The 22466-nt window shown below is 37.4% G+C and overlaps 1 protein-coding gene across 15 annotated transcripts in view; it reads left to right on the top strand.

Moving 5' to 3' along the window:
- Positions 1 to 16993, top strand: part of ZNF644 (zinc finger protein 644) — an 85148-nt gene extending 68155 nt beyond the window's left edge. For 13 of the 15 annotated variants that reach the window (XM_067001463.1, XM_067001456.1, XM_067001454.1 and 10 more), the window contains 5 exons: positions 411 to 966; positions 1143 to 1748; positions 4342 to 4464; positions 11819 to 11921; positions 12396 to 16993. In XM_067001463.1, coding sequence (XP_066857564.1) covers positions 411 to 966; positions 1143 to 1748; positions 4342 to 4464; positions 11819 to 11921; positions 12396 to 12588 — 1581 coding nt within the window. In that variant the 3' untranslated portion in view covers positions 12589 to 16993. The remainder of the gene's footprint in view (positions 1 to 410; positions 967 to 1142; positions 1749 to 4341; positions 4465 to 11818; positions 11922 to 12395) is intronic. The other 2 variants (XM_048066970.2, XM_067001466.1) reach the window with 2 other exon arrangements.
- Positions 16994 to 22466: the final 5473 nt, after the last annotated feature.

The raw sequence follows: 22466 nt of genomic DNA, 5'->3' as shown, positions 1-22466 counted from the left end.
ATCTAAATTCTACAAACAAGACCTTTTTGATTAGAAATAGCATTGACCAGAAACCTAAATGTTTTCATCAAGCAGCAAAGCAGAAAGCTAGTGTCAAAAGCAGTAATTATTTATATAGACACAAATATGAAAACTACAGGATGATTAAAAAATCTAGTGACTCTTATCCTTTGCATTTAAAAAAGGAAGAGTCCAACTCTGTCAGTTCTTTACATAGAAGTCCCCATAATAATTGTTTTGTCGTGGATTCAGATAATCTTGATTGCAAAAGGGCAAAAGGCTATAAAGGTCGTAGGCATGTAGCTGTAAAAAGAGTAGTTAAAGAATCCAAGAGGGAAGGCTCTGTTACAGGAAATGATTTGGATTGCTATCCAGATTTTCTGCATAAAATGACTGTTGTTGTTTTACAGAAACTTAACTCTGCTGAAAAAAAAGACAGCTATGAAACGGAGGATGAAAGTTCATGGGATAATGTTGAACTATGTGATTACACTACACAGTCTGTGGAGGACGAATCTTACAGTGATATTAATCAGGAGCATGTAAGCCTATTCCCCATATTCAAAGGTAAAATGGAAGATCACGAAACTGTTGATAAATCTTCGCTTAGTTATGAGCAGAATGATGGTTTTTATTTTGAATATTACGAAGATGCTGAGGGTAGTAACTTCCTCCATGAGCTGCATGATCCTCAGAATTTAGAAAACATAGGATCAGCATTGCCAAAACATAATTCAGTTTTCCATTGGACTGATTTGTCGCTTGAAAAGAAGTCCTGCCCATACTGCCCAGCAACCTTTGAAACAGGTGTTGGATTGTCCAATCATGTCAGAGGGCATCTTCACAGAGCTGGATTGAGCTATGAAGCCCGTCATGTTGTTTCACCAGAACAGATAGCAACAAGTGACAAAATGCAACATTTTAAAAGAACTGGAACAGGAACTCCTGTTAAGCGTGTTAGAAAAGGTATGTGTTTCTTTTTTTATTTAATTTGGGTGTAAATTAGAGGGGACAAAGGACACTAAGTTGAACAATAAACAAGACTTGCTTCATTTTATTGTAAAGCCTGTTCTTGTGATTTGCTATAGTAATATTTAACAGTACATAATTGTCAAAATACATGAAAATTATTTTCTTTATAGCAGTTGAGAAATCTGAAACTTCCTCTGAGCATACGTGTCAGCTCTGTGGAGGCTGGTTTGATACTAAAATTGGATTGTCAAATCATGTGCGAGGACACCTGAAGAGGCTTGGCAAAACCAAGTGGGATGCTCACAAGTCTCCGATCTGTGTTCTGAATGAGATGATGCAAAATGAAGAGAAGTATGAAAAAATTCTGAAGGCTTTGAATAGTCGCCGCATTATTCCCAGACCGTTTGTTGCTCAGAAATTTGCATCAAATGATGACTTTTTATCTCAGAATGTTATACCTCTTGAAGCATACCATAATGGCCTAAAGACTGAAGATACATCTGTGTCTGCATCGGAGGAAGAAGGGCTGAGTTTCCTAAATGAATGTGATGAAACAAAAGCATTACTACGTGATGAAAAAAAAAATCAGTCACTTACACTGATAGAACTTCTGAAAAATAAAAGGTTAGGAGAAGAAAGGAATCCTGATATTTCTCCTCAGAAGATTCATAATCAAACTGCGAGAAAGAGGTTTGTTCAGAAATGTGTTCTTCCATTAAATGAAGACAGTCCATTGATGTATCAGCCACAAAAAATGGACTTGACTATGCAGTCAGGTAAGATGATGTTTCTCGTTGTCTTGACAACATTTCCAAAGAACCCATTAATTCACAGAAAACATACAAGTACATAGTACTTTGGAGAGAGATTCTGTTCATTTAATTCTTGTTTCATTTCCAGAGGATGCTGACTGTGAGAGGTAGCACAGCAAATTTTTCTTGCGTGTTTTTTAAGTGAATATTCAGCAGCACTGAGGGTTGTGTTTTTTTGTTTGTTTTGTTTTGTTTTTGTTTTTGTTTTTTATGGAATGTAGTTCCTTTTCTGCGTATGTTTGAGTTTACCAATCCAAAGTGGGCACAAAATGAACCTCAGTAAGGAAGAAGACACACCCTAGACCAACAATAAGTTGAGGTATTTGGCAGTCTTAACAGTTCTGAAATGTTTGGGCTTGGACCCTGTTTCTGGGCTTTAAAACTGCTGGTTTGCAAACTACTTCATTTAAATGTTCGAGACTTGTGCAAAGCAGCATTTGTTCAAACCGACAGAATTGTTAATGACGTTTTAAGCACATAATATTTCTAGCTGATTAATGTCTATTGACTAATTTTGATGTTTTAGGCAAACATACTCTTGCACCATAGGTTAATTCTTGTTTGGTTTAAAATCGTGGCTGCTGGGGGAAACTCATGCTTGCTTAGGGCCTGTCTATCCTGAGTGAAGATGTGTGCTAGTTTGAGCTTTGTTGGAATACAGCCGTAGCCAGCAGGGTTCTAATATGCAGCCCCTGACTGATATGGACAAAGATGTCCCCATCCACTGAGAATTGTGCTAATGAAACAATTCTATAATCGGCTTTCTAGACAATCTATACTAATACGTTCATTTTTTTTAGAATGATGTTTTTAATTGTCAGAGCTATTCCTAGTCTTGAGGAATTCTTGCAGGATCCTTTTTAATGTGTATGTAGAGCTTGCATTTATGTATTTCTTATTTGGACAACACCTTATAATGCTGCAGGATTCTTGAAACTGAGGAGTAAGATCTTAGTTTTATACCCATGACTTTTTTGGTTCATTTGGTTTTGTTGTTATTACCCAGTGTAGGTTAGTAAAACTGGCACTGCGTAGTACTTTTTCACTTATGCTCTTGTCTTCCTTTAAAGAAATAACAGCAACAAGTCCAGCGTGCTCAGAAGTTCTTTTAGGGGTCTATGAAAGTGTGGCAATCAATTTCTTAACAAGGTGGCTTTCTAAAATGACAGAGGTGGAACAGAATTACCTTTAATGTCTTCTGGATGTATGTGGTTGTCCTTTAAGACAGGAGGTTGTTTAATGAAGGAAGTGTGTCTTTGAGAGGCTTAATTATTTGAAAAACAATGCTAAAGGAGCAGCTTGCCAAATCTGACACTGTGTATTGCTTTCTGTTTAATATTTACTGCTGAATACTAGGTAGAACCTGTTCGGTTGTGATGAACAACCAGGTAAAAATAAACATGTGCTTGCATAATACTAACAGTTATGAATGGGGCCCTATAATTATCTGTGGCTGAGGTAACAGAATTTGACAACTAACAAATGAACTGTGCCAGTTGAGTTAATGAGAAAATATTTAACATCAAATTGAAATACTTTAGTTTTTCCTAAAAAGGCAAATCTTTCTAATCCTGGTTTTAGAGAGAAAAAGTTGTTTGTTTTTTTTTTTACCAACCAGATATTCTTCTTCTGTAACTTGCCTGAAAAAAACAGCATGTCTTCTGTGGGCTGCTGGAGAATAGGATTCTTTCTTTCCTGCAAACTGAGGCTTTCCAGTTGGATAGATGTAGCTTTTTTTTTTATTTGTTCTTTTAATGATTTATCAGTAGAGAACTGGAAACATTAGTTGACCAAAACACCGTATCTTGGGTAAAACAAATGGAGAACATGATGGTAAAGTTGAGCAAGGGAGAAGTTATAATGGTTTCTTTGTCTGGTAAGTGAGGAGTTCAGTATTATTTCACTTTCACTGTTTTCCTGTGATAAGTAGCATGTTGCTTTGTTGATTATTTATTTAGCACAGAGATTTTAGCAAAAAACTTCAAACTTCATTAACTTTCATTATTGATTGCGCATCTAAAGTAATGAATAGAAAATGCACTGAACAAAATGTTTTGTTTAACAGCTGTTCGGTGATGTGTTTTACCACCTCTCTCTCTAAGCCTTCAGCAGCACCCTAATTTAGTGTTGAGCCTTTCAGTCTTATGGGTTTTAATTACCACTTTGTCAACTATACTTTTAAAATTCTCTTTATTGGAAATGTTGCAAGCTCTGAAATTTCTGAACAGAATTGTGCTATTCAAATTGTAGGGTTGTATTTTGGGAATAGAACTTCATAATGTGGAGATCTGTAGGAATTTGATATTAAGTATTAAATGCAGAGTAGCCTAATGGGTTCAAGTTGCCTTCTTTCGGTTCAAATAACAAGGTTAGGCTTAAAGCACTACATGGAAAACTAATAATGGTTAACGTCAATCCTTCTAATATACTAAACAATTGCGTCAATGCAGTGAATATATTTTAAACCATCTTTATTACAGAAAACTTTTTACAACGCTTTGAGAATTTCATTTTTTTTGAAGAGAGAACTGGATTATAGTTTTCTTTTGAATGATAGGTATGCCTGTGAAGCTTAGAACGTGTGTGCATTGCAATACGACGTTTACAAGTGCTGTTAGCCTGTCCAACCACTTACGCGCTTATGCACGAAAGAAGAGTGCTGGACTTTTGACTGGGACAGGTATGTTTTGTTACAGATGTAAAAGCAAGTCTGTCTATGATACATTTTCCTCATCAGACTGGACAAAAGCATATGTTAATTCAAAATAATTTTGATGCTTCTGTTGGTAAAAAAAAAAAAAAAAAAAAAAAATTGCCCTAAAACTTCAGCAACTTTTAAACAAAGGTATGTTGCTGTTGTCCACTCTCATGTCTGATTTTCATTCTTACTCATTTTGGATCCAACACGTAAGGTACGTAAGCAAAACTAAGAGATGTTCATATAAATCCATTCTCCCACAATATCACAACTTCCAAACCAGATAGTTGGGCATCTAACAAAGTGTTTATAAATACCTCAAAAATTAAACAAAAAAAGTAATTATATTACGTATAATTACTAAGAATACTGTAGCTAAAATAGGGGAAAAAAGTAGTTTTCCAGCTTGTATATTTCTAACAACATAATATATGTAGCTGGTTTCATTTTTTGTTTGGCTCACAAACCAGTCATGGAGTGATTGACAATGGAGTGAGTGTAGTACATCATTTGGCACTGCTATTAATGCTTTTTTTTATTAAAACGCTTATATTGAAATTCCTCTACTATCCCATATTTGACTTTTCCAGAGACCTTCAGTTTTCTTGTTTGTAGGCAAATTCCCAAGTTTACTTGGAGTATTGCTAAGATTAGTGGGACTTCTTATGGTCAGCAGCAAGTTCTGGAGCAGAGATGGAATATAGTGAGGAAAACTTCAAGATACGAAGTTTGAAATATGAAGTAATTTAGAAGGGCAACCATCAGTTTTCTGTGTCAACAAGCACAGATTTACATAATGCTGGAAAAAATATATCATACCTTTTATTATCTATAGACATAATTCATTATGCTACATATAATAACAAAAAGTAGTTTCAGGCTTTCTCTGCAGAAGCCTAAAAGAAATATTTAAATATATTTACACATTGAGCCAGTCGATGCCTGATCTTGTTATGCTAAGTTAATGCTATAACAAAGTAGATTTGGTAGAATGAAAACAGTAGATGCAATAACATCCATTTTGTTGGAGAGTATGCTTTTAGTTAGTGATTCTGAAAGTTTTCATATTTACATAATAGAAAGACGATGATAGTGGACTTCATTTTACCACTGCTGTGATTTGATGCTTTGATTAGCCCTGTGGTAAGTTATTTTGCTCATATACCTACCAGTGAAATATTTTTCAGTAACTGTATGTTTAAATAGCACATCGAAATTAACAGTAATGGAGGGTGGCACTGTGGCAAAGAGGATAGTACACAGAGACTGGATCCTGGACAAGATCCTTGTACCTCAGCTTCTTTTTTGCTAAATAGGAAATGTGAATGTAGCTTGTAAAGGTGCTTTGAAGGTGTTTCATGTTGTGTTGTGTGATTTTTTTTGTTTGTTTGTTTGTTAAGAAACATTCAGCTAGCTTAGTAGTAGCATACTCCTCAGAGCAGTTGATGCTTTCTTAAAAAGAACTTAAAAGTTTTGGGTGTTGTTTTATCATTGGACCTAGAAGTTTGTTTAAAATGAGGTTAGAAACGGAGCTTAAAAAATAAAACCAACAAACAAACATGCTTCTGATCTCAGAAGCTAGATCTGAGCTAGATAAATAGCCTGTGTCATGCAGATGAAGGCAGTTTACTGAAATAGGTGATTTAAGGGGAGACCTGTTAGAGCTGTAATATTATGCAACCAATATACATCTGTTCATTTAGTCATTACTGTTAAAACTTTTGTAACTTCGCAAAGTTTTTGTAAATTTGACAGTTTGCTCCTTGACTTTTCATTTGAGTAAGTTCAATGCAAGTCTGATAGGCAGTGGTTTTATCTGATACTCCACCTTACAGTGATTTTTTTTTAGAAGAACATCTTAAATGCAAGATTTCACTAGCACACACTTTTAAGTTTTGCTATGAGTGTTGTGCTTGGGGAGATAGCAATTTTTTTTTAATTAAAAATGGTTGCAGTTGAGAGCAATTTAGAGATGGCTTCAATTTGGAACCTCTATGGATACAGTGAGAATACATTTATACAGGTTCCTTTTTCATGTTTTCACAAAGCCTTTCTTAAATCTTCTAAAGCAAACAGAACTACTGTAAAGGAATCGCATTGGCTTAATGTTTATCTCTGTTTCTTGCTGTAATTAAAAAATTGTTTGTAAACATGAATGTTGCAGTTCTTTCATGATTTAATAATTGTTAGGGAAGCTGTCTAGGTGTTAGAGAAATACAGTAATCTATACGAGTCACCAAACTAAGAGTTGTTCCAGGGTCACATTAGCATATGTGCTAGTCTTATAATCCAATTTTTCATTTTGTCTGCATGTTTTCAATATTGATTATTATCATACTGCTTTTCTAGCAGATGCCCTGCTTCTTCAGAATCAGTATTTTGATTGCATTTAGTTGAATGTTACCATTTTTTTTTCTGAATGCAACTTGACATTTTTAGTTAGATAATAGAAATAGTTGCATAATAGTAAATTTTGGGAATGGACTCAAAAAAAAAAAAAGTAATTATCTTCTAGGCTGTTGGCTAAAAAGTTCAAGATTAATGTTTGTTAGTAGTTTGTGCCTATCCAACATACAGCAAAAACCTGACTAGATTCATTTGTATAGTTACTGGCTTTTGTATTAGTGATTATGTGATGGTCTTCTGATGTCTTGACTAGAACAATATTTTTTTGTTATGAGGTCCAGGTTTGAACAATGTAATGACTTAATCTCTTATTTTGAATAGATGCTAATTTTCTTTTATAACTGATTTTATGAGTAGCCACCCATTTGTGTTTCTCAGAGCATGTGTCAAACTGACTTATTTCTTACGATTATTTCTAGAGTATCAGACCTGTGCAAAATTTTCAAAATGCATCTTGCCATTCTTGGTGCAGTTGGATATCCAGCTTCCTTCCTTTTCTTCTTTCCAGACTTGTATTTCTTCCCTGAAGTCTCCTGATTCTCTCTCACACCTTGGCTTTTTACATCTTCTCTTTGATGACTCTTCTCACATACTCAGTTGCTTCTTACCAGCTGTCATCTTCTGGGAATCATCACTCTCTTCTTCTTTGGTCTCTGTTTCTGTAGATGGAGAACACTTTTTCAGAAGTTTGGGAGAGAACAATAATATACAGTGAAGGAGTCTGACCTTTGAGCCAGTAGTGTGACTGAAGCAGTGATTCCTGTGGCCACTACATTTCCAAATATTCTAATATTGCATTGGCAAAATTGTAGCTTCAGGGAGTTTTCTGGAGAAGCATGTGCAACCACAGTAGAGATCTGAGATCTGTTGGCTTTGTATGTCTTCATTCTGTGCTTTTACAATTACACCTGATCAACCCACACAGTGGGCTAATTTGGTAGCGTCACATAAAGTCTTTCAGGGGCCATATTACTGGAGTTAAAAAATAAATATACAACACATACATATGTTTTTTTTTAAAGAAGACTTTTTCAGTTGCATTTTACTCTTCAGTAATGATGAGACAAAATAGAAAATGAATGAATTTGACAAATTAGTGAATAAATATGCAAGAAATATTTTTTTACTTTTTAGTTGGCTGTGTTTTTAGTTAGACCCATTTATGTATGCAATTATTCAACTTGTGTTAGCTTACATCCACTATGACAGAAGTAATTAAGTCTTAATAAGGACCTAACTTCAGTCTACCTGACATGAAAGGTGTTTTACTTCAAGGGATATTAAGAAGTGGAGAGTATAAAGTAGAATAGATGGGGTTTGATTTTGAAGCTCAGACCAAATGGCATGGGATGAAGGACCTCTGATTGTGACTTTGGTAATTCATATTTTTCTGGGCACGCTAATTGTAGCCTCATATCTCCATCTGTTTGTAGGTCTTGATAAGCTATCGCAGATGCAGTAGTTTTTTATACACAGCCTTTTTTATGTAGCACGTTTTTCCAAACAGTGTGATTTCAAATTGAACATGAGTGCCTCGAGGTTACCCCAAAGTTTCATTATCTTCAGTTTTAAATGAGTTGTTTCTCTCTGTCATGTTGTATCAGAGTTTTGATGAAGTGGTATAACTTGTTGTTTGCAAAAAGCTTTTGAAGCAGCAGGTGGACAAATGTGAAGGAAGGAGACCTGTAAAGAGAATTGGGCCTTTTATGGAGAATGCAGGATGATAGTTCTGGGAGCTGTGTTAGCCACAAAGTAGGCAAAAGGATAGGTAATTCCTGCCCATCTCTGGAAGTTTGCTGCAAGCGTGGTCTGAATATCCATGCATCTTGCAAGAGCTACATTATCTTTGGTCTCTTCCTGAAAGTGGTAAAAACACTTTTTGTTGAGGTTATCTGTTGTTACACTAAAGGCATAGGAAGAGTTTTGGTCAGAACCTGGCTATGCTTTGTTATGGATGATACAATGGTAAGCCATATTTCATGCTTGCAAACATCTGTAAGCATTGTTCCAAAAGAGTGTGTAAGCAAGTGTGACCATGTAACTTCATTTAAACTTGTTGTCTGGATGGACAAAAGTGGAATTAATGTGGCAGTCGAAAGATATGTATTACCAAAGACAATACAAATCTTTGATAACTGGTGTTGGAAATACAGTTTCAATAAACTTTACCCAGAACTTACGCTTTTTCCTCACCTTTCTACTTCAGTGGAATAACTTCAAAATGTAGTTGTGTTGCTTTGTGCTCCCTAAAATGTAAAGAAATATATTCACTAGGTCAAAAGACAAAGGGAACAAAAAATACCCCTTGCAGAACACAGGTTTGGTATTTTTTGTATTTTGTAACTGCTTCTTCCTGGGCAAATGTTCTGCTTCCAATCTTGTCTAAATTACTTGAAGAATGCATTGAGTGATCTGACTTTTTCTTGATGTCTCATGTTATTTTCTGCTCATTGTTTTGTGATTTCTCTATCTAGAGTATCTGTGGCAAATGGCTTGGAGAAGATGTCCATAGTTTTTTGTTTTGTTTTCATATTGTTCTTGGGAGAAATGTACTTTTCAAGGAAGTAGAAACTACCTCTGTTGGTATATTATGATAGTTTCTGTTCATCTGTGTTGCTGTCCATTTGATTACATAGTTGTTCAGAGGTTTTTTTTTCTAGAAGGTTATACCAATCATAGAATATCCTGAGTTGGAAGGGACCCATAAGGATCATCAAGTCCAACTCCTGGCACCGCACAGGTCTACCCAAAATTTTTAGACCAATGTTTGAAATGATTCAGGATCCTGTTACAGAAGACTAAATAAGGTCTAATAAGAATGTGAAGGCTCTCTGAAAATGCTTGGGATACGTGTGAGTAGCATCAAAATTCTTGATGGGAATTAATGTCTTAAATTTGCCAGTATGAAGGAAATGAGCTAGTTCTTGTTTCAAGTACTTGTGGGCTTCTCTAGAAAGAGTCTGCCCTCTACTGTTTGTTTTACTCATTTGTATCAACTGACATCAGCTAACAGACATCAGGTGCAACTTGGATGTGGTTGCATTCAGATAAGACCATGACTTTGTTTTCTCCCTACCCCTGATGTTCTGCAAAATCAGAAGTAGCAAAGCTTTTGCTGTAGCAACTGTTTCAGATAAGTCTCCCCTCATACAAGTAATTCTCTTCAGAGAACTGGTGTCTAGGTTTCAGTATTTTGTCTGCTTACATTTCTGGTGATGTTACAGGTGTTGCAGTATGTGAAATATTAATACTACTTGGTAATTCCTAAAGCTTTTAAAGATGGTTAGCTTTTTTTCTCCCAAATTATATGAAGGATATCCTTTGGTGAGAACATGAAAACGGTAAGAACGCCTTACCTGTTAAATTCTTCAGAAGTTATCTTGGCCATTTCTCTCTCTCAGTTACTGGCTTTATATTGAGACTGCTTTCCTTGGTACTATCATAAAAAAAACCACTGTTCAGGCTCATCTTCATAATGATGGCTTTGTCCAGGATCTGAAGGAATTTTCTTTAGGTTGGTGTCTGCTTTCTACTTGTTTGCTGTCTGGTTAGTTCTCTGGTTCCTTCAAGCCTCCAGAAATCATTCTAATTTTTCAAGGTACTGTAAGAATCTTGAATCTGTAGATGGAAGTGGAAAATGATCGCTGTGTCTAAAAGTTCAAAGTTTGGCTACAGGGTTAAAGCCATGTTTGAGAGGTACTCATTAGGTGGAGATACGAAAAATGAAGGATGCAATCAAGACGTATTTCTTCGAATCACCATGTTATGCCCCCCAGATGATGTCTTATGCTTCAGGATGCTTAGTGGTTTATTCTTCTATTTTCTGTTACATGAACCAAAACTTAGACAAGTTTAAAAACTTTTGTATATTACTGTTAATATGTCTTAGTAGCAGAGCATATACCTTTTTGGTATCAATACCGCTTGTTACTGTCCTTCATGTTTCTGTGTAGCTTTAGCGTCAATGTCTTATATTTTGGAGTAGAGCATGTCTAGATCCACTTCTCAGTTTGAGCAGACCCAAACTTCTTGTCTTTCTTGATCTTTATCAGCTGTTTTCATCATAACAATATTAACGCAGTTTAATCCCCTCATCCCCCAACTCTGGCGGCTTCCTAGAATCTCCAGGTTTTGGTACAGATTCCTGATGGATCTGTTTGTGGGAGGTATAGGCAGACCTTCTTAATGCTAATTGAACCCATTTTCTGTGTGCTTCCTGTTCACACACGTTACTGTCAAATAAGGTTTCGAACAGACTGAATTTAAAGAATGGCCTTGACATCCCTGTTGATTGTTCTAATGCCATCTCCATCTGAAAAGGATCGATAAATAGTTTTCACAAGATGCTTTAGAGTTCAGGCAGGAGTGAGGAGGAAGCTTTGTTTGAAATTCTTAGTATAGTATATAAAAAGACAAACTTTTTGTTTTCAATGAAGAAAAAAATGACAAGTGTTCTGTTCAAACTAGAAATTCTTGATTGTGTTAGCTGAAAGCTACAACTTTGTGAAGATGCAGCCTGGTTGAACATGAATGGTCTTATGATGTTATTTGAATTACAAAACAAGTTCCAGGATTTTGACAGTGTTTTATGAATGAAAGGGTATTTCCAATGGTGCTTTGTTTCTGTGCGATTCCACAATAAGTTAGCAGGTGCCTGCTGGTACTAAAACAAGTTTAATGCTGAATGTCAGTTATCTAGTCTTTAAAAGAGCAAGTGCTGTGCTTTTTTTTAAATGTGTCAGATGTTTCACCAGTAAATTTTTTAGAGCACACAATAATTGCTTTGTAATTATGTTATAATTAAATGTACAATAACAAGGAGGTAGATGTCTTTTCACCACTTCTTTAGGGGATACAAATTGAGTATCTCTGTTTGGTTTAACACTGACTGAAATATCACTTTCACATGTGGAAATTTCTCTTTTCTTAGCTTTAGACTGTAAGCAAAAGAAGTCAAGGTCAAGATCTGGAAGCAAGAAAAAAATGCTGCCATTACCTCATAGTGCTGATGAAGTTTACATACTCAGATGCAGGTACATAGGGTTATTTTAACTGAAAGAAAATGTTCTGAAGAGCTTACTAATTTTAGTTATAGGAACATTTAAGATTGTCATGTAGTGTTTTTGTGATGAAATTGAATAAGGGGGGAGGGAAAGTAGTTGATTATTTTCATTAATTTAGACAAGACTGATTCAAATCCTCATGCTCAGTTATTAGATTGCCGACTCCTGTTTCTCTAGCTAAAATCATACTGGTCATGTTTGAGTAGTATTCTGTTCTTCAAAAGAAACACTAAGAGGAACAGATTGTTATTGCTAGTATTATAAATGTAAGAGTATAAGTTGTATGAACCACAATGTTTTGTGTTCATGATTACTATAAGTGGACACAATTCCTAGTTTTTAGCTAAAATATGTAGAAGCAGACTTTGAGAAAAATTAAGACTTCTGATAATTTTTCAGTAATGCTAGATATATCTTGATGGAATAATTTTAATATTTGTGTAGGTTTTGTGGTCTGGTCTTTCGAGGACCTTTGTCTGTTCAAGAAGACTGGATAAAGCACTTGCAGCGACACATTGTCAACGCAAATCTTCCACGGACTGGAGCTGGCATGGTTGAAGTCACATCACTACTTAAAAAACCTGCTTCAATTACTGAAACTTCATTTTCTTTACTGATGGCAGAAGCAGCATCATAGAACAAGGAAACATTTTAAATTTGAATTGGATGTAAATTTGAAATACTTCGTCTTTTTTTTAAATAAATTGTTACACTAAATTATGTTTATAAATCCTAAAGACAAAAATAGAGGAAGTGGATTACAGTAACATCAAAATAAATTGAATACTTAACAGTTACAGTAAGTAGTCTTTATATTTTATATAGGGTGGAAGATGTGTTTTTAAGGTTTATTATGTTTTTGTCAGTTACTGTGTTCACTATCAATACAAGACCATTACATGTATGGCAGCCATTTTTAAATCGTTGCACATGGGTACTTAAGACAGATTTTAATAAAAACAAAGAAACCATGTTCTCTGCAGTGTTACCCAAATCAAGGCTCTGTTTACTCCAAAAAGAATTACATAGTAAAATAAGATATTATTATATTTTGTTTGTATGTATGTAGTGTTTTGTATAATACCAAGAACTGCTAATACAATTTACTCAAATTAGGGCATTAAATACCATGTACTTCATAGTTCAAGAGACTGTTTCATTCAAATAGGGCAATTAGTACTCTTCTATCTAGGTGTGTAAGTGTTTTTTTTAAATCACATGAGGCTTTTTGTACTAAAAAGTGGAGGGAAACTTGTTTAAACAAATTTCTAAGATAAATATGTACATAATACTGGAAATTTGTGGTAAGGAAATATTCTTTACTTCAGTTGCATTTCTCACTGACAACAAAGTGGTGCATCCATGCTACCTCCTACTTGTCAACAAAGATGGTATTTACCCTTATGTTTTTGTATCATAGTAGATTCAATCCAACTTCCTTTATTACAAAGCATCTTCTTGATAACAAGTTTGTTTCTTTATGATGATTTACTTAAAGTCTGACATGCTTACAGAAGTTTGCCTCTCTACTATTTTATTTAACACTGTAGAAATGTACTAATAAGCATCGCTCACTACACGGTTAGAGTAGACTTTTCATTTATAATTCTGTTTAAAAGATTGATCATTTTAGAAAATTTGAACACAGATGGAAATGTTTCTACATATGAAGAGAATGTTTACAACTTAAATTTTAGAGCTTGTTTTGGATGTGATTATATGTATGAAAACTGTAACACTATGCTCATGCTAAGGACCTACTTACAGAATTACTGAAATAAATGTGCTGTGAGGATGGAAATATGGTGCAGGTGTCTTGGTCATGCTGAATTGTGTTTGTTCATTCAAACTGTCTTCAGAACATGATTTTTGTTTAAATCATAAGTCAGATTCCTCTACAAATCAATTTTGTATGCAAGTAACATTTCATTTTACTCATATAGGGTAACTAATACTGTAGTTAAGCCAAGGATATGCATTGATATTTTCTTTATATGTAAATAAAGTTAAAAGCAGTTAAAACAAGAGGAGTATTTTGGTAGAGTATATACATACCTCACTGCCAGTGAAATTGCTTTCCTATGGTATATCTCCTTACCAGAAAAATCTCTAAATAAAAAGGTTTAAAGAAAATCTAAATGTCTATAATGTGAAGCATTTATTTGCATTGTGTGAATTAAGTTTGTGAAACTGATTTGTCTTGCTTGAGATTAAAATATTCTCTTGATCTTAAGTAAAAATACGTTTACTTGCAATAAAATGACTTGTTCAGACGCATTACATTTGATTGGTGGAAAATATGAATACATGTCTGTCTTCCTGTATGTGTGCAGTTAACACACAAGGCTTGTTAACATTCTGATAAAATAGATGAGCTAGAAATAAACAGTTGTGCAAGATGGTGTCCTGAGACAAGGGCATCCTGTATCTATTAAGGTTATCATTAAATTAGTACTATCAGGTGTTTTACTGTGAAAGATCCTGCAGGTAACATAAGCGTTATTGTCCAAATGTATTCCTACTGTTTTTTAATCAGAAAGCACACATCAGTATATCTAAAGGCTGGAGATAAAATTACGTTTGACATTTCAGGAAAGATAACTAGAATGTTGAAGTGTATTGCAGACAAATTATGTGTATACAGTCTAAGTAAAAAATTCTAAATTTGTAGATGATTGTGGACTTTTTTTTAAATATGCTGTGAAAGTTGGAAGATTTACAGCAACGTGTTGTTAAAGCAGAGAATAGAGAGAAGTGATCAGATCATCTTGAATGTTTATAGTGCTTTAATAGAGTGGTTGTTTACTCATCACCAAAAAAGGTGCCTGTGAGCACCATATTCTATGGCTATTTAACATGAAAAAATCGGTTAAGTGCAAATTATATCTAATGTTAAGAATGTTTTTAAGGCAAAGCCATACCGTGCAGAATTTAGCAGTAGCAAAAAAATTAAACTAGGTTTATAATAGTAAACCTAGTTAATTTTATTTAATTCTTTAAGCCCCAATAGTGAACTATTTTGTTGTAACGCCAAAAATATAAAGTTGTGCCTGAAAAGCAGGAAGCTCTGGTCCTGGCTAGTTTCCAAAATGATACTCTTAGGTTAGCTCTTAGGTTAGGAGCAGCTGTTTTCAGTGGCAGGCTTTCTGAGTGTGAGCATTGGAGCTGCCCAGGTAGTTAGCTGTGTGGTTTTTGTTAATGCTCCTGCCCTGCTTGCATCAGGACCTTGCCAATAGAGTTTGAAATACATAGAGAGAAGTCCTAGAAGACCTCTGATTATTAAATTAATTGCATATTTAGCTGATATGGACTGAATGATCTTTAATAAAAAAAAAAAAGCCACTTTAAGCTTTCTTTAGCTTATAGACTTCAAGGGGGCCTATTTGTTTTCTTTGTTTCTATTGCTTGGAAATGCACATCTTTTGTTGATAGGAGATAAACCCACCTTAACAGAATTAGGAAGGTTCTAATTAAGTGGGTAGAGGAGAGAGTTGATTAAGCCAGTCACTTTATTGTACAGATCTCATGTTTTGAGATGAGTGTGGCACACGTACACCTTGGAATCAATAACTGGGTCTTACTGTCTTGGTTTTACTGCTAGGCTAGAGAGCTGGACTTCTGGAATTGCGCGTATAAGCACGAGTGTGCCTTTGTTCACCTTGGCTGTATTGCTTCAGACTAAAGACTGCAGTGGTTTAGTGATTTTGTGGTTGTTCAGTTGGTTTTGGTTCCTTATCACAATCTTCCATGGTTCTGGAGTTGCACTTCTCTTCCAGTACCTACCCTACTTTCTCGTAAAGCTCTTTCAAGTAACAGCCTCTGGAAAATTATGAAAATTTTCAGAATGCTTAAGCCAGGAAACTAAAAGTCCAATCCCACACTTTGTAAGATGACTGCCTGTATATTCTAGTCCCAGTGCTATTTCATTCATTTAAAAGAGCTTTGTGTAGGACTTTGGAAATGTGATTTTGGAGTACCTGCCAAATGGTAGTGTGGCTAGGCTGTATGCACAGAAAACTGGATATGGAGGCAGGTGGATAGTAAAACATCCCCAGGCATTCAGTCTTGTTTGCCATGTGCTGCTTCATACAGAGTGTGCAACTCCTTTTAGGTGGTCTGCACCCACAAGATGAGGCAGTCCAGCTCTGCCTGCAGATGAAACTCTTGCTCGGGGCTCACCTTACCCCTCAGTGGTGTCAGGGTTGAGCTGATGATTCTTCCTGATGGGAGAAAAAGCATAGAGAAGACAATAACACTACTGAGGAGTGAGAGCACCTAATGTGCCACAGACAGGGATTTTAACAGTTGGCATTTATGTCCTTGGCCAGACTTTTTGTGTTTGAGCTATGTGCCTGCTTAAAGTCCTACCTTTTCAGTCATGCTCAGGAAAACCACCAAGGTCTCGGAGGTAAGTGCATCACAGGAAGAACGTGAATCACGAACTGAGGCTCAGAGATGTGCATACATCTGAAGCTTGGAGATGTCAGCTTCACGAGACTGTTCCTACAAAGCTATTTTGAAATGAATAATTTTTCTGGGCCCATTCTAGATTATCCTGCATGTCAGTAATACTTTAAAAGCATGTCAGTAATACTTTAAAAGGGTTATTCATTGATTAAATCTACCTGATTTAGAAAATCTACAGGAAAAAAATGGTGGAAAATATGTGGAAAAAATACCAATGAATAACAAATACTTGTTTTTCACTAAATCAAAAGGGTTGTGAAAGGAGCCTCCTCTCTTAAGCAACACTATTAACAAACTTCACTTTTTATCACAATAGTTAGCATCCCAGATACTAAAACACCAGTTTCATATTCCGAAAATCAGTTTATATAGCCTTGAATTTGTTTTGTTTTGTTTTTAAAAAGCTTCTGTTTAGGTCAGAATTTATTTAAAAGGCTGAGTTCAGATATTTCAATCTGCCATGCTTTGTAGGTGCTGTTGCCTGATATATGGGTAGCAATTTCAATGTAATGGAAAAATTTTGGCCGTAGTGCCAGGTCTGTAATATCTTGCAATAAAATGTTCCTTTTTAACAATGCAGACTTCTTGTTGTTCTTCCCCTTGTCCTGAGGCGAGCCACACAGCATGCTTCAGCTAGATCGAGGGCTTTCACCCTTACCTGGACCTGCTTCCCTGGATGGTTGAATGTCGAGGCAATCTTAATGCTTGTGGCCTTCTGAAAATGCAAACAGGTGAGGGAGGGAGAGAGAGAGGTGGTGTTTACATGCCAGTGTTGGAGACCGAGAACTGAGGGTTGGTGGAGGGAACATCACCAGAGCCAGGTGCCCGGGTCTGAAGCTGAATTCCTCATTTCATGAGTAACTACGGCTATCATCTGCAAATAGCCCCCCTAGATCTTGTTTTGTATCCTCCAGTTTTGCTGATACCTTCTTTCCCAGGTTGAAGCTGTTGCTGTATCCCTACAACAGCAGTTTGCCTGGAGGTTTCCAGAGAGGCCTGGACCCAGCATACACTGAAAAACCCTGTTAGTGCCTCTGGTGTGCCCCTGGCCCCTCTCCATTTCTCCTCAGCCTCAGCTGTACCATGGAAGGATTCATTGCCATACCACAACCATGCGCATGTGCACACCACACCAAAAATGTGGAAGTTGACATTTAGCCTACTCCCCCCCCCCCCCTTTCTTTTTTTAAAGAGCTGGAGAGTGGGTTTGCAAGGATTGATAACCTAGCATTGCTTGTTCTCATCTCTAGGTGGGCAATAGGCTGACAACCTTTTGTTCAAAAAGAAAACAAAAAATCCCTCTAGTTTTAGTGTCCTGTTCCCCAATTGCAGTGTAAGTCAGCATCAGCCTTTTTGTAAAACTTCAGCTTAACAAGTAGAAAGAACTTGTGGTCTAAGTGGCTGGTGTGGGTGCAGTGGTATGGCTGCAGCCCTGTCCTTCAGGGCATCCGCTCTGGCTGGCTTCGCTCAGGTCTGGACAGCTCTGCGGGACTGGAACATGAGGCAGGTGGGTCTGCACAGTGTAGTGCTACTTAGGAATATGGCTTGCACTTGTTGCCTGGACTGATGTGCTATTAATTCCTCTAGAAATTAAAAAAAATGGAATAAATGCATCCCTGTAGGAATGCTCTTGTGGTGAAAGCAGTTTCTTTGAAAAGCCCCAAGAGACAGGCTTTTCTCAGGCAGGCAGGCTCTGTGCATTTTTTTTTTCTCCAGTTAAAACCTAAGGGACAAGCGGTGCTGTTAACAGTGAGCCCAGAGCCCTCACCTACACCTGAGCGACTGCAGGGGGGAGCCGGGGGGTGGAGCCTTCTCACAACTTCTTAAATATTTGTACCTCCCACCTTGTATAAATCGCAGCACTGGGGGGATTTGTCTCCTATATTTTCACCTAGAAGTTCACTTTTAACTCACAAGAGATGAGGCTTGTATGTTCAGTGATGATGATGATAATCACTATGCTTTTGTCAGAGACCTGCAACATGAAACATGCTTGTTATTTTTCTGCTGACTGTTCCTCTATGTATCAATAGTCTGCCACTTCACAGAATCTGTTTATTGGAAACTCCAAACCTTCTCATGCTTAGACATTTGCTTATGTATATCTAAGCCAGCAGCAGCTGTGAATCATGCTTGTAGCTCTCTGAAAGCCATCCAAATTCATCACCACTGCTGTAGCAACAGACGCTGAAGTGCTGTATCCCATTGTGCTCTTGGAGACAGCTCCAGCAGGGCAGTGATTGATACAGCAGCATGCGAGCTACCATGATTAACCTGTGTTTTAACCAAATAAGGAACTGCATGTCAGCCAGGTAGTAAACTTGCTGACAAGAAGTAATTCTTTCATCTGTGTCTTCCATGAAAAAACAACTGTGTGAAAGGAGGAGAAAGAAAATAACCTTATTTGGATAAAGAAGCGGGAAAAAAGTAGGTTGAAATAGAAACTGCAAGCAGGGAAAGACGGTCTACACCTGAGGTTGATGCGCAGTTGGCAGTCTCCAAAATCCAGTTGATGGCTGCATTTCTTGTGCCTCCCAGTCTTCAGGGGTGTGCTTGTGTTCCTGGCACGGAGGCAGTTAGGACACGTGTTAGCCTTGCTGCAGCATCCAAGGAGTAAGTTTTAACTCCAGACTCTTAAATAGGCAGTGACAGGGAAAAGTGGCTTTAAATCCAAGTTCTTGTGTTGGAAGGCCACCCACGCTGTTTGCCATCTGGAGTATGTTTACTGTTGCTGTTTATGTGCTGCAAGTATCCATAGATACTTGGTGGTGTGGGTAAGCGTGAGCTGCTCTTCCCACGTACAGCCTCTGTCACAAGGTACTGAAATCTTTATCTTCCAAATTTTGTTCTTGCAGGGTTTACCATTCATCATCTAAAAAAACCCCTCTCTCCTCTTTACTATTTGACATCACTGATTTTATACCCTGTCCTTCGAACTAAAATAGCCTCTGCTACTAAAACCAACGCCCTCTGACTTCAGCTGGCCAAGAGTGCTAATACAGAAATGAAGACCCCTAACCCAGAGTGGAAGTGTTCATCCAGGAACCAAAATTCATTTCTTTGCCCTCAGGCCTGGGTTTCCATCTGGGGATGATACTTATGTGCGTTTCACTGAGCTGCTCACCTGACTGCGTTATCTTCATTTCTGGCTTGTTCTGTTTTCCTTTTCTTAAATTTTTGTTTACGTCCACATTTGGTTTTTCTTCTCCACCTTTCGTCTGTTTTGTTCTTTAGGATTTTACCACTGGCTGTCACTGCTGAAGCTTTTTTGGAGAAAGTCCTACGAGCTATATCAGTGTGAGTACATACAGAGTACTGCTTAGTATTCTTAAAGACATATCTAGTGGTCTGATTTCTGATATATTGGAGAGACTAGCTGGGGGGGGGGGAGTGTTTAGATTTTGAAGTGACTTTGGAAGGGAAATTACACAGAGCAATAATCCAAACTTTTTTTTTTTTTTTTCTGACAGCCTTTCTGAAAACATTGAAGTATTTAGAAAACAGAGCATTTGCTTGAATGATTTTTGTGAACAAGTGGCTGGTTAGCTTCTGTGAGCAAAGGGAAACAGGGATATGTATTAAAAGCTGGCAAAAACATATTGGAAATCAAGAATTTCAGCCCCTTTCCTAGTAAATGATGAATGCAGTATATATCATGAAGTTCTTAGGAAATTTAACTGAGGTTTCAGATTTACATGTAAAAATGTGCCAGAAGTATCTGAGGAGCAGCACTCACACACACACACACACACACTCTTAGCAGCAAACAAAATCAGCAACCTGCAGGTTACTATAATTGCCTGCAAGACATAGCACCTGGAGCATAATTTAATGCAATGTGGGGAGAAGAAGGGGAAGGCCTGGTTTTCAGTTGCCCCTGCTATAACATGTGCTGTGCACTGTGCTGAGGAAGCTGTGTGATGGTGCACAGTACCAGTTGCTGTTGTTACTGAGCATGGAGGGAAAACCTGGATTGTTTTTGGATGAAAGTAACAAATTGAGCAGTTCCTGAAAATTTAATCAGAGGCAGCACGAGCTTCCTGCAGTCAGTGCTAGCGATCACTGCTGTCTCCGTCAGCTCATTTATTACCAGAGAAATCTGAGCATTTTCCCTGCTTTTGTTGGATTTTCCATGCCTGTGCTTTCTCTGACAGTCCCTCCCTCTTGCCCAAGGGAAGTTGTGTAGTTTTTTCTAGGAGGGTCCCCACTGAAAGTCTGCATTTACTCCAGGCAGACTTGTGAAGTTGAGGCCTTGGGCCTACCTTTGCGGTGTGGATCTGAAGGACCTGCCCACCCGGAGCTGAGCTCAGCCTGTGTGGGGAGTGGGGGCGGTCTCCTGCCCTGTGCCTAGGAGCTGGGTCAAATGAGATAGTGAGCATGAATGGAGGCTTTCACCACGTGCCTATTTTGCCATGGTTTAGAATCAAAATGGTTTGGTTCTTACTCAAGAGAAAAGGCTAAGAAAACGGCAAGATAGTACAAAATCCCCATTTAAGTAAGGTTGGTGCTGTAATTGGAAAATTGAGAATGGCAAAGCTGGGGCTAAATGGCAGGGCACTGTTGTGGAGGTGCCGAGCGAAGCCTGGATCCTGGTCCTTCCTCTGTTAGGGTATCATTAAAGTCCACATGGCCTCTGACCTGGTCAGTGCTGGGGAGTATTAGGCAACAGGAAGGAACTGTGCGTGCTGCTGAAAATGCAGCTCAGAAAAAGCTGGTACAAGTTGTCAGAAATTAGTGAAGTGCACCTCCTCTAAAGTGGTCTGTTGGGGAAGTTAATAGCTGGAGAATAAGGAACGTGAAATGTAGTATTTCTGAAAAACAGACACAGATGACATCTGGCATCTTTCAGAAAAATATGTTGATACTTCAAGATTGGGTATTAAGTAAGCAAACGTAAAAAGCAATTAGCTAGAAGTTTGGGAAGGCTTAACAGGTGTATCTGCAGGTTCTAAAAATTAATGTAAACATGAATATTTTGCTGTCTCTCTCCCCACCAAAACTAAATAAAATAAAACAAAACAGTTTATGCTATAGAATGAGAAAAGCAAGGTGAAAAGGAGAGAGCTGTCTTTGCAATATTTTCATTGGATTTGTGCAAAATAAATAATTTCCCATAAAGACTGAGGGACAGTGAGCAGTAGAATATGCGTGTGCTGCAGCAAGACTGGTAATTAGAATGTACCGAGACAAAATCACAAGGGGGTATGTAATAAAAGGAAGCTTTAATGTGATTTAAATACCGTGACGGAGTTGCATTCGGTGACAGCCTGGTCACCAAGTACAGTGCACCATCATCCTCTATAGAGATGTATTCCTGCAAGAGGCTTCTGCATCAACCATCTGGCTCAGGCCCAGGGAGCACAGCTCAGTGAATGACATGTCCCCCAGCGGGACCTACCAAATTTGCTTAAATGTAAGCACATCATCTTTTCATAACAAAAGCTTGAATATGGCCTAATTTTACCTCTTGTGGGACTATGTCATTTAAAAGAGATTAAAACCAAAGACATGGTGGGTCTTGGACACATGCCTATAAATCTCCCCCATACACTTTTGTTGCTCACAGGTGCAGTGGGTAAGGTGCCGGCTGGGTGGCACGGGCTGCACAGAAGTGCTGCATTTAGGCAAAGAGGTTAGTAGAGGTGAAACATGTGGCCATAGGGATGATGGCCCAGCAATGGCAAGAATGCACAGGATGGCCACTCCTCCATTGCATCCATATGGGCGTGTGTTGCTGTTCTTTAAAGAATACTGGATTTATTTCCTTCTGCTGATCCTTGAGCAGAGCTCATCACTAACTGCATGTATGGCAGCTCCTTTTTCTGAAGTCTCCACCTAAACCACCATGTGCACTTTCCAGCAGGTAACTTCTTTGAGAATTGATTGCAGTTACTTCACTCTGTTTTTTTGTTTTGTGTTTTTTTTTTTTTCAACTCCTGTCTTGGCTGCTGATGGGGATTTCCCCCTTACATCTCTCTCCCCTGATAGTATCCTTTTTTATTACTATTATTATTTTATCTTGCATGCTATAAATACACAGGCATGATA

This window comes from Anser cygnoides, chromosome 8 (genome assembly GCF_040182565.1).
Source record: "Anser cygnoides isolate HZ-2024a breed goose chromosome 8, Taihu_goose_T2T_genome, whole genome shotgun sequence".
NCBI lineage: Eukaryota > Metazoa > Chordata > Aves > Anseriformes > Anatidae > Anser > Anser cygnoides.
This window is presented reverse-complemented; position numbering and strand designations above follow the sequence as displayed.